Source organism: Dunckerocampus dactyliophorus, chromosome 12 (genome assembly GCF_027744805.1).
Source record: "Dunckerocampus dactyliophorus isolate RoL2022-P2 chromosome 12, RoL_Ddac_1.1, whole genome shotgun sequence".
NCBI classification, from domain to species: Eukaryota; Metazoa; Chordata; class Actinopteri; order Syngnathiformes; family Syngnathidae; genus Dunckerocampus; species Dunckerocampus dactyliophorus.
Window position 1 is genome coordinate 16,434,680 of NC_072830.1, and position 13,417 is coordinate 16,448,096.

The 13,417-nt window shown below is 41.5% G+C and overlaps 1 protein-coding gene across 4 annotated transcripts in view; it reads right to left on the reverse strand.

Moving 5' to 3' along the window:
- Positions 1-4,813: 4,813 nt before the first annotated feature.
- Positions 4,814-13,417, reverse strand: part of grik4 (glutamate receptor, ionotropic, kainate 4) — a 418,260-nt gene continuing 409,656 nt past the window's right edge. For all 4 annotated transcript variants that reach the window (XM_054795183.1, XM_054795185.1, XM_054795184.1 and 1 more), the window contains 4 exons: positions 8,609-8,834; positions 7,636-7,764; positions 6,443-6,561; positions 4,814-5,529 (listed from right to left, as the gene is read on the reverse strand). In XM_054795183.1, coding sequence (XP_054651158.1) covers positions 5,146-5,529; positions 6,443-6,561; positions 7,636-7,764; positions 8,609-8,834 — 858 coding nt within the window. In that variant the 3' untranslated portion in view covers positions 4,814-5,145. The remainder of the gene's footprint in view (positions 5,530-6,442; positions 6,562-7,635; positions 7,765-8,608; positions 8,835-13,417) is intronic.

Here is a 13,417-nt window from a genome sequence, read left to right on the forward strand (position 1 = left end):
CTTTTGTCATGTCAGATGTCTCTTTAATCATTCTTGATAGCTTTTCGTAGTATAGTGGAACATCTAGCGCTGACACGTTGTCCTCACGTCCTGCTCTGCGCTGCCCAGGGCAAGTTGGCACCGCTGCCCTGGTTCTTCCTGCTGATGCATGGCTGATACCACCCCAGCGAGCCTTGCTGGCTATTATGGGAGGAGTGATGGCGTTAATAGACTTTTTTTTTTTTTTTACTGTGCATGAATAAATACTGTGGAGGAGGCAAGTGTGCCATGGTTTTTGTTTGGTCTTTCTATTCATTTCTATTAACGTTCAATGTCCTCTGGGACCTCCCATAAAAACAGACTAAAAGACCAGTGGCGGTTTCATTAAAGCAGAAGACCGTGAGAATGAGAAGTAATAAAAAGTGAGATTTCTTGAAAATGTTAAATGCAAGGCCCTGAACGTGGCGTATGTGTGTGTGAGGAACTGTCCCAGAGAATTGCAATCTCCAAGTATACCATGTCCTAAAAATTTAGGACTAGGTATAATACACATAATATATCACAACCTAAAAAAGTCATACACAATATACAGTACATCATGTACTAATCATACACAATAAATCAGGGGTCTTCAACTAAAATTGAGTAAGGTCCGTTTACGCAATTTTTTTCACAGCGCAGGTCCGAGCCTTATTTTGCCTTAAAACAGACTATCTCATATGAATATCAAATGTAATGAAACCCTGCACATCACCCTACAACACAAATTATTTTGGTACCTAAATTGCATTTAATAGAAAACAGGACCGAAAAAGTTTGACTGTACAAACAATGAATGAACACAAGAGGCTTATTTTTAACTTAAATAAAACTGCACCGGTTTCTATGAAAAAATAATATTAAATAATTGAATAAGTGTAAAAGCTGCAACAGTACGTCCTCTTAAAGTTTCACATTTTCTTATTGTAGCTGAAGTTGGAATTTGCCTGAATTTGTCACACAATTCCTCTTTTTGTTTACGATCTCTGCAGCAGAAGCACTCCTTCCCGTCACAACTCCCCCGTCAGTGAAAGACGTTTTGTTTTGTTGCAATATCCATACAATCCTTAGTGAACACTCATTTGCACGTTGCTGTGCTATAAATGAATGTGCTATGACTCCTACATTTGTCATACTGGGATCTAAGCTCCACACCGCGCCACACTCTCACATCAGACTGGGTGGATACTTGCCCTCCAATGATTTTGCACTGTTGAGCAGCTAGCACGTGAGACAAAGCGGTTTGGCACTGGATTCTGGAAGAATGAACATACATCGGTCCGTCCATTCACTTTTAAATGTCCACTTTAGTTTTCTTACTTTTGAGCAAACCATGGTCCCCATTCGAAGATAAAGCGTCATAGAAAAAGGATGGCTGGATGGTTGTCATTCTCTCGGCAAGTAAACAAACGATTTCATTGGCTCATTTTAAATGACGTCACTGCGTTTGCTGTTACGTAACCGTAATAACTGAAGTAATTAAGGCCCGCAAACTGCTGCTGCGATCGGTCCGCGAGGACGATGATATGGCGTTATTATACTTCCCATTCACTTTAATTGGTCACGGGTGTCAAGGGCTATCACTGGATCCAGATCTGGACCATTTGGTGATGGCTGCAATAAACATGGTATATTATACATATACTTTACTTTATACATCATGGCCTCAGTAAGTCAAACTATATATCATGTCCTAGAAGTTGTACTATACATAATATAAAGTACATCATGTCCTAAAAAGTTATACTACACATAATATACACTACACCATGTCCTAAATAAGTCATGCTATGAATCATGTAATAAAAAGTAATACGATACATATTATGCAGTACATTATGTCCTAAAAATGTCATACTATACGTCATGTCCGATAAAAGTTATACTACACATAATACACATTATGTCATGTCTTAAATAAGTCACTACATCATGTCCTTAAAAGTAATACTATACATAATATACAGTACATCATGTCCTTAAAAGTCATACTATATTGATGGTATTCACATTTTTTTACAGGATCGTGCAGCGCTGCTATATTTCATGTACTAAAAAGGTAGACCATACATTATGTCCTAAAAAAAGTCATACTGTGTCCTAAGAAAATGTATATGCAGTACACCATGTCCTGTGAAAGTCATACTATACGTCATGTCCTAAAAATGTATACTATACATAATGTACAGTATATCACATCCTAACTATGTCATTGTATACATTATGTACGAAAAAAAAAGTTGTACTACGCTTTACATAATATATAATACATCATGTACCAAATAAGTCATACTGTACACCATTCCTAAAAAATATACTACACATAATATGCAGTACACCTGTGAAAGTATACATCAAGTCCTAAAAATGTATACTATACATAATACACAGTATATCCATCCATCCATTTTCTATGCTGCGTATCCTTACTAGGGTTGCGGGGGTATGCTGGAGCCTATCTCAGCTGACTTTGGGCGAGAGGTGGGGTACAGCCTGGACTGGTCGCCAGCCAATCGTAATACTATATATCATGTGCTAAAAAAGGTTGCACTATACATAATATACAGTCTGTTATGTACTAAATGGGTCAAATTATACACCATGTCCTAAGAAAATGTATACTATACATAAGTACACCACGCAGTACACCACGTCATACTATACGTCATGTCCTAAAAAAACGATGTACTGTATATTATGTACAATATAGCATGACTTTTTAGGAGGTGATGTACTGACTATAATTATGATGCATACCATACATCATATACCTATAAAAGTCATACTGTAGAACTTATAGTATACATACTGTATGACTCCTAAAAATACATGCTATACAATGTATAGTACTGTAGTACTTCAAGAAAGTAGTTATTGGGAATAGCTTGTTTGCGCTTTTGTTTGTCAGACCGCAATCAAGCACGACAGTACGTGTCTTTTTTCCCATATCCAACAGCGGTCGGTAAAGTGTGACAACATGACCGCAATTCATCTCAAAGCAATTCTTAGCTTTGTCTAACATAGCATCATCAAAGTATGAAATTGCATCTTAAATAAAGCAGAATTGCATATTTGTTGGTGTGGCAGCTTGATGCACAACTCTCCTGAACGTATGGGGATATTTGTTAAATAGCAGTGCATTTATTTAGCTTTCCTCTTGTTGTGCTGTTATGAAGTGTTGCAAAGCCGTCATCTCATACGCAGCGTTGCTGAACGGAACTACGTATTATCCACTAGTGGGAATCTGCACTGCTCGGTCATCATATTGCAAATATATGAGTGAAGATTGTGAACGGACATCGTTGAAACTGGGCAGCAGGGCATCACCGTAGCACGCCTGGCATCTGTAAAGCTGGTGTTTATATCATGGCGGTTCATTATAAAGTGCCGCTGATGAAATGATGCCATGTTTACAGTCCGGTGCAGGAGATTTCACACTAATGTATTCTAAGTTTTGCAAATATAAATGCATGAAAATGTCACAGCGTCTCGGGACGACGCGACGTGAAGGAGCCCTCGGGCGTTGTGTAACCTATCGCATTCAATTTAACGTGAGCTGCCTTGACATTTCAAAGAACACATGTCAACTGCTGATATAAATACAAACATTCTCATTTTACCTCGTGGATCTACCGTTTGTTTGTCTTTGTTTGTATTTTATTTATATGCCGCTTGTTGGCCTCAAGTCATTCTGGAATATTTCCTCCACGTGTGTTTACTTTGCCATCAAAGAGGTCATAAGGAAGTCAGGAAACAAAGGAACAGACTCAAACCGGCAATTTTGCACCACCAGAGGTCGTATCAGAGCTGTAACAGAGGCGGCACAGTGGCTGTGTATAAGGGTATCACGGAATGCCAGGACTTTTTCCTCTGGGTGAAAGTACACACAGTTCCGGCAATGTGCCGCTTGTTAAAGTATGTTCTGCATTTTTTCCTCACTGTCGCTGTTCTGTATAAACAGCACCGACACGTAGGGGGAGGAATGAAGTCGCCCCGGCAATTTTCCACTTTAGACGGTAGCCTCAGAGCTGTAACAGAGGCAAGACAGCAACTAAAAAAAGTGCATAATCCCTACCATCTGATTGTGTCACTGTGTGAAAGTGCACACTTGATGCTGTGTGGAAGGCACAGGCAAATAAATTCTTGATATTCTATTACAGCTGGAAACATTATTCTGCCTTTTTTCCATGTGACAATGTTCTGTATAAACAGCATCAGCAACAAATAGGGAGGGAACAAAGTCGACCAGGCAATTTTCCACCATTGGAGGTAGCATCAGAACTGTAACAGAGCTGTGTGTGAGGGTGTGTGCAATTATTATGAGGTTTATTACCAGTGCACAGGGAGGGGACGAAGTCAACCAGGCAATTTTCCACTGTTTGAGGTATCAGAACCATAACAGATGTGGGATGGCAGCTTTGTGTGAGGGTATGTGCAATGCCAGGATTATTATCAATGTCATGTTGCTGTGTGAAAGCGCACACAGTTCCAGCCATATCCCACCCTGCCTGGTGCTGTGTAAAAGGCACAGGCGAATACATGCCAAATCTTCTCAGAATCTATTTTTCTGCCTTTTTTTCTCCTCTGTATCACTGTTCTGTACAAAAGGCACCGACAAGCTCTGATGCTGCAATTTTGTGATATTTCTGTGTGAAAGAGGGAAGATATTTACTTATATATTAAGTATTATGATTTCATCTGAAGATTTGCATGTTTTTGTGCTTTTTTGGGGGGAATTTGAGGGATGCTCTTTTCAGACATAACATACATGTGAGATTAAAAAAAGTTCCTTTTTTAATGTCATCTTTTCCCAAGAACAATATAACAACAATATTCAGTGCTGATAATCCAACAGAGGACAGGAATAATTTAAAAAGGTGGGGAGGGAAATAAAGAAACAGCACAATGATAAATGACTGCATAGTACAAATGGCCCCTGGTCGTTTGTCCTCTGTGTGTCCTGTTTGAAAGAGCACTGAGGGCCAGCATGAGACACACTCATCAGTTTTTCCTATGAGCAAGGAAAAAAAATCAGCCCCAGGAGATTCCAAAAAAAGACCAGTCAGTACTTTCGTTCCCGAGTTCGGGCCAAAAAAAGCAGTAAGAAGCATGTCAGCAAAGTGGGTGTCATTCAGGTTCGCTGCTATTTGTCGTCTTGTCCCACTCTATGCTCTCCTCGCTAGGCGTCGGGGACTGCAGGCCCCCGCCGGGTCGCATTCTGAGTCCCTGGAAGCGTCGGCACTCGGGGCAAATGCGGATGTGGCTGCAGCCTCTGGCCACCAGGGCGGCCTCTTGAGCCAGTCTGTGGGAGAGCGGCTCGGGCAGTCCGGTGCCGGCGCACAGCTTGCCGTTGGCCAGGCTGACGGCGGCTGCTCGCGCCCGGCGCTCCTCCTGGGGGGGCAGGGGGCGCGGCCGCAGGACGGACGGGTTCCGGCGGCGTCTCACCTGCAGGCTGTCGTGACACAGTACAATGCCGTGGAGCTCGCGGAGCATCTCCTCGCATACCGATTGCTGCAAGCACACACAAGGGCAGAGGGGAGGGGGTTGGGCGGGGGGTGTAGAGAGACCACACTGAGGCACACATTACAGGTTACATGACAGAACCACCATCAACTGATATCAGATTCTTTCAAACATGCCCAAAAAGAAGTAGGAAGAAGCACATCTTAGTTCATTCAGACATTTTATCGTACTTCAAATAGTGTTGAAAAAAAAGGACTCACAAGCTGACTTTCACATACTGCATGTTTATTGAATTAAAAGTCACAGTGTGGTCCAGTTGAAAAAAGCCCATAACAGTTATCTAGTACCATTTTAAAAGCATCACAAGTAAAACACACCACGTGCACATCTCGTTGAGGTGTAGGTACATTTTTTTTATAAACGTAAGAAACCGCCATCAGCAACGTAACGGCTTTTGTGAAAGAAGGCAAAGCTAGTTGCTGCTATAGCGGCAACAATGTGAGGCTACACTTGCTTTTATTACAGTGCTTACCAAACCATTTGAAAAAGAACTTCTCCATATAACTTCTCAGTTATAATTGCTCTGTTAGTTTGAAGAAAGACGACGTTAGCTTGGATTAAAGGTTAAGGTAGTACAATCACACAGGTCTTGCTACAAAAAAGGCTACGGCTGCCAGCACCATTAATTCACCAAAAAGATGTGAGTGCATTCAGTATGACATATTCTATGCAACACATTAGGACTCTAATAGAAAATAATACATATATGCATGGAGTCCCAGTGAGGTAAATCTTTGGTTGTTGTGCTGATTGTGTCTACAAGAAGACGCCTACGTTTCAGACCTGTTCAGTGTGTGTGTGTGGAGGGGGGCAGGAGTCTGGCAGCCCCACGGAGGGGGTGAGGGCGCCAGTGGGGGGAGAGGGAAACAAAGCAGATGCATGTTAGATAGCCCTCTCTCACCTCACTTCCGGGCGTGTGTCTCAGCATCCACACAAACTCCAGCACTGCCATAAAAATGGCCACCAGCAGGCCGCACACCAGCACTACAAAGATGCCGCCGATGTTCTCCATGCCCAGACCTGTGGGGAGGACGGAGCAGGGGCGGAAGTTGGATCAAGCATGGGTAGGAAGTGGGATCCAGTGTAAGAAGTGGGAGTGAGTGTAGGACAGAAGCAGGATGAAGCACAGGTAAGAAGTTCCATCAAGTGTGGACGAGAAGTGGGATGGGGCATTGGTAAGAAGTGGGATCAAGCATGGGCAGGAAGTGGGCTCAAGCATAGGTAAGAAGTGGGATCAAGCATGGGCAGGAAGTGGGATCGAGGATAGGTAAGAAGTGGGATCAAGCATAGGTAAGAAATGGGAGCAAGCATGGGCAGGAAGTGGGTTCGAGCATACAGTAGGTAAGAAGTGGGATGTGCAGGAAGTGAATCAATCATAGGTAAGACATGGGATCGAACATAGGCAGAAAGTGGGAACGAGCATAGGTAATAAGTGGGATCAAACATGCACAGGAAGTGAGATCGAGCATAAGTAAGAAGTGGGAAGTGAATCAGACATACAGTAGGTAAAACATGGAATCAAAAATAGGCAGGAAGTGGGATACAGCAAAATTAAGAAGTGGGATCGAGCATGGGCATTAAGTGGGATCAAGCAAAGGCAGGAAGTGGAAACGAGTATAGGTAAAAAGTGAGATCAAGCACAGGTAGGAAGTGGAATTGAGCATAGGTAAGAAGTGGGATCAAGCATAGGCAGGAAATGAGATCGAGCATAGGTAAGAAGTGGGATCAAACATAGGCAGGAAGTGGGATTGGGCATAGGTAAGAAGTGGGACGTGAATCGAGCATGGGTCAGAAGTGGGATGAAGCGTAGGCAGGGCGTGGGATTGAGCAACGGTAAGAAGTGGGATCAGGCATAGGCAGGAAGTGGAACTGACCATGTTTGGGAAGTTGGATCAAGCATGGGCCGGAAGTGGGGTGAAACATGAGAAGTGAGAAGTGGGATCGAGCATAGGGAGGGATTCGGATGGAGCATCCACAGGAAAAAGCACAGATGGGTAAATTGGTGGCGAGAAGTTGGTCGAGTATGGGCAGGAAGTGGGACTGAGCATAGGCACAAGACATAAGAGGATTGAGAAGATGAACTAGAAAACTAACCTTTGGCCCGGTGGTCCTCTTCCTTTGGACACTTGCCACCATCCCACCACTTCCTTTTGAGGATTTCTAAGCGATTGTCCTCCTGAAGCTTGAGGATAGCCAGGTCAAACTCGTCCCGGTACACTGAGCCTGCACAGAAGTAAGTGTACCACAATGTCCCAGAGAACGAGAAGAATCTACACATTTTGAAGCGGATGGTGCTTTGCTTTGCAGTATTTCAGAACAGTGTCAAGAGTGCGGAGGAGACACCGGGAGACAGGCTTGATTGACACACAAGTCTTCACCGGTGGTTGAAACAGGGTCGCCTTTCTGGTTACCCCGCATATTTTTAATGGGGTTTAGGTCTTTTGCTGATTTGGATGTACCGCTCATCCTGTTCACCGTTCACAGTGAACATGAGCTGGAGCCTATCCCAGCTGACTTTAGCACACCCTGTCAATCACAGAGCACCAAACTTTTTTGGGGGGGGACCCGTGCTTGTAAAATGAAGTGAAATGTTCCTCAAATGCTGATTCCCTGAAGTGAAGTGAAGTCATCCACTGGGAGGATTTTCTGTGAGGCATGTCAGCAGTGTAGAACATCACCGTATAAAAGGGAAATTGAAATGAGTCCTGTTGACTTTCAAGGTGTGTTTTCCCCCCTCCGTCGACAGTTCCGCTCATCATGTGATCAAAGTGGAAGCAGACATTTGAGTCTCAGAGCAGCCGTTGAACAGGAACCGAATTTCCTATTTTTTTATCTTGGCTTCTCCCATCAGAGCTTGGAAACAGACGCTGTATTCAAAAAGCCTCTTTTTGCATCATCTCTCCTCCCCCATGACAGCTGCTAGTAGTTTGCCTTTGCTCAGGCATTACTTTGCAAGTCAACTCTCAGACTAATGCTCCTCAAGTTGCCGCTGAAGAACCCTCAGGTGAATTTATTTTACATTTTAACTTTCCTGCTTTTTTCCCTTCCCCATGTTTTGTCAACTCACCCAGTGGCATGCCGATACCGTAGCCCTTGGTGTCGAGCAGCCCGCCGATCTGCGTCAGGTTGCAGTTCCTCTGGCGGTAGTACTCGTTCATGGTGCTCTCCAGCAGGTAGGCGTAGTTGGAGTTGAGGACGCGCGCAATGCCCTCCTCTGTGCTCTTCACAAACACGCTGGGCTGCTTGGAGTGCATGAAGTTCCACATTCGCTGGTAGGTCTGGTAGCGAGAGTTCTGCCGAGATCATTGCAGCATCAGTAGACACATCAGAGTCGTCCGGGCACAATTTTCCATGCATTTATTTGAACTAAGAACCTGACATTCATGGTAAATATACGTACCACAAATACCTCTATTATTAGTCAAAACATACTGAAATACAAGTGATATGTAGTATTCTAGGCGGCACAAAACAATGAGGCATTAACTTACATTACATTAATACTACCACATTACAGTGCATGAAGTCATGAAGTCAGCCATGGTATGTCCGACATGATATTGTGACAAAAAGTTCTCCTCCCATCTGGTGTGGAAGTGGTAAGTTTTTGGCTTCTTAAGTTTAGAAAAAATACATCTGAGGCTAACTGGTTAGCTCACTAGCTAGCGGCCGTTTTGAGTCCCTGCAGCATAAGAGTTGTGCAGTGTGTCGTAAAAATGAATAATGTATACAGGGCTCTAATTATGTTAAAAAACATAATTAGAAAATTATGAACAGGTTTTCTTTCTATGCTCTGACTAAGACAGTATTCCATTTATTAACATTGAATCCTATATTGCGGAAATTCATTTATCATGGTCGGGTCTGGAACCAGCGATAACCGCGATAAATGAGGGATGGCTGTATTGCAGCCTCTTGCAATAACAATATACACTACCAGTCAAAAGTCATGCTACTGAAATATAATAAATAAATGAGAGACGACTATATTGTGAGTTTATGCACACAATACTGTAACTTTTTCCCCAACCTAATTTTCCAAAACTGACAACTTTATTTTGTTTTGTTTTTGTCATAACATTATGCCTTCAAAACGAGACCACATTTTTTATTTCATTTTTCAACTCTATGCTAATAAAGTGACATTATTTTTTGTCATATTACGAGCTTATTTTGGTAAAATTGCGCCATTTTTTCTCATTAGAATGCAACTTTTTCTCTTAATATTTTGACTTTATTCTAGTAAAATGACAGCGTTTTTTGTTTTTTTTCATTTCTGCTATGGTTTTTTATTTTTATTTTCCAACTGTTTCAATTATCTTCTTGTAATTTTTCTTCTCATAATTATGACTTTATTGTCGTAAAATTACGTTTTTCAGCAATCTAATTTCCAGAAATTACAACTTTTTTCACAATATAATCAGTTTAAAAAACTCAATGCCACTAAAATGACATTATTTTTACTTACAATATTACAAGTTTATTCTTGTAAAATTGCTTTTCTCTTAATATTTTGACTTAAACAATCTACGACTGTCATTAGTTTTTATAATTTTTGTATTTTAATTTCATTTTTTATTTAAAAATTTTTTTTTACAAACCTCACTCCAACTGTTGCCTGCTTCCAATTACTGTATTGCTCGTCAGGTAAACAAACACCTCAGCTATAATTACAGCATTTATGGTGTATTATGTATCATAAACAATTTGAAATTCAACCACAATTTTGGGGGAAACACACCAACAGTTTTTCTTTGGCCTTTAGTGACATTTTAGTGACATTGATATGAGAAGTATACAAACAGGAAGTGATGTGAAGTATCCATTAGGTGTCATATCTAATGATAATTATGACGCTCTTGCTTCTTTGTGGAGGCGGGGCTACTAGTGAGTGGATACAGAGCGGTAGCGGTTAACCTCGTGAGGCAGCATACGCTAACATGAATGAAGCGATGGTTTCTGAGGCGAATGCCACAGCCGACAGCCCCAGTGTGGGAATATTTCGGTTTTAAACAGAATGAACAAGGTGAGCGCATGAACACTGACGACCAACATGGACAGTTTTTTGAACTGGGGGAAAAAAAATACTGATGGAGGTGCGTCAGGCAGCAGAGCCTTCGTCCCGCCAGTCAACGGCAAAGTAAACATAAACAAAAATTTGCAAAATGGTGCGCGCTTACAGACAGACAGACAGACAGACAGAGTGTCGCTCGCTACATTGCAAAATAAATGCAAACAGTCAATATGGTTATATGGCATAAATGTTGTATCATATCGTTGTGATGTTTCCGTGAGCCATTAAGAACGATAACGTGGTTACTCTCGAACGTCTTTTACTGTGAACAGCTTGCAACTAAGCCAAAAGGCAACTTCTGTGTCAAGCTAATGTGGCTCACATAGGTACACTATGCTTGAGTACCATCTAGTGGTTCAAATGTGAATTACGCCTCTCATGACAATAATGAATTATAAAATGGTCTCAAAAAATTTTGAAAATATCGATTATCTCCGATAATTTGCAGCACAATTATCGACCAGCAAAATTTGTTAGCGCGACAGGCCTAGCTGCTAATGTTAAATATATTGATTAAAATGTTACTTAAAACATTGCCTGTGCAGTTAACAAAAGTATTATGATGCTGACCGTTTGACCTTGGTATGGATATTTTCTGTTTCCATCTTTTCCTGTGGGAACATTTGAACAAATTGGTGGTGTGCCAGCGTGCTGGACCTCACGGCTATATTGATTTTTCAAAATGAGCTTTGTGGATTCAAACAATTACTTGGCATCAAATGACTTCTTTGACAGAAATAGCTGCAGTGCACATTTTGTCACTTTGAATGCGCAACAGATTCTTCACTTACTGTAACATTCAAACTTGTCCTCTTTGAGTTTGCCTTCACTGACATCATTAACAGTGGATTGGATAATAAAGCAGCCACTACTAGACAAATATATGGTGTTATTTCACTCCAGCATACGCTTTGTCTGTTTCTTACAGCTTTTTCTCTGTAAGGTCAGGGCGGGTGCTTCACTAAAAAACCCTGAGGAAGCCACTATTGAATGTTTGTGGTAAAAGAGGCAGGAAACGGACAACACCTGTGGTGAGAGGAGCTGGACAGGAAAGCCTTTGACCCCGCAACTAAATGAACCGTGTACAGCGGCGGGAGTAACAGCGTGAAAAAATAACGATTGTTTTCCAGTAACAGGTAATGTAATGATCAGATTTTCTGGACTATAAGTCACCATTTTTTTCATAGCTTGGCCTGTTGTGCAATTATATATTAGTATATTATAATACTGTATATCAGGGGTCACCAACACAGTACCCGCGGGCACCAGGTAGCCCCCCACGACCACATGAGGTGCCCGCAAGCCTGCTTTTCATTCAGGTTTTCAGTTAATAATGTGAGAACACTAGAAAGAAATGCATTCTGAACCATAAAATGCGAGTTGTGGATACCAGCATTTTGTGAATGTTTTGGCAAAACAAGCATATTTGGTTTGTTTGGGTTGAAATAAGGTATGAAAATCATTTCTACAAAAATGAGTAGCTCGTGGCCATTTTCATTTTCTAAAAGTAGCTCTCGCAAGAAAAAACGTTGGTGACCCCTGCTGTATATACTATATATAGAATAATCTATGCCACTTCAGTGGCCACAATCATTTATTGAGTTGAGCTGGTGACAAGTTAGGCACACAAATTGAATGATTACTGCCAGCACTGCCAGTAATTTTTAATGTCATTTATACAGTGGTGCCTTGGCATACGAGTGTCCCAACTAACGAGTGTTTTTTAGATGCGAGCTGTCCTCGGCTGATGTTTTTGCTTTGAACTGCCAGCTAAAATTTGGGTTACGAGCTGCTAGTTACCGGCAGGCATAGCTGAGGACAGCTATTTGGGGGGCTTGTGTCAATGTGACCATAGCTGAAGACAAAAATGAATGTAAATAGCATTAGCAGCGCTAGCATTAGCGGTGCACTAGCTAGTCACCGGGAAAAATTTTCAACACATCAGTAAAACGTAGATTATAGCCATCTAAGTGATCATATTTATTATCTACTGTGTAAAACTATGACAGGAACAACATTACCTGTATCTGTACCTGTATCTGCATCTGTTGACCCATCTAAATGATCTGTATCCATATCTGTACTCTGACTGGTCGGGGCATAAGGCGGAAGTGGGCGTGGTTTACACAGAAATGGGTGGGGTATTGACATGGATTGATCAGAAGTTGCTGTATTGTTTATTATTCAGCTGTATGTGTACTGTGTATGTGTGTAAGTGATCTGTAAGACTTTACTATGGAGTTATTTTTTAATGATCTGTGTGAAATTGGTGATTCATGCAAACATCCAGTGATGGCAAACAGGGAAATAATCTGCCAGCCTTGTTCACTGTAGTTTTGTCAGAAGCACCGCGTTCAGTACGACGAACAAAGTGAGGATTTTCCTTCAGCACGGATAAGTACGGACAGTACGGATAATGATGAGCTGTACTCGTTTCATGCTTGTACTCGGCAAAAATGCATTATCCGTAATGGATACTTGTCTAAAACGAGTACCCGTCTCAGCCCGAGTTCAAGGACCGTCGAACCAAGTGGAACAAGTCGCCACTCGCATTAAACATGCCAAAAACTGTGGGATTTGTAACTGCATTACATATTTGGAATGAAATAAGGGCCTATATTTCCAAAATTGATATCCCTTTACATAAAATTTTACGCAGTTATTTACAATTTTTTACAAAGTGTTTTATAATCATATAACCAGTGTATCTAGATGAGTATCGAGTCATTTACCACAAAGAGATTTACATCCCTTCTTTTTATAGATAAAAACTTCTTTCTGTCTGTGATTAATTCCGATTAA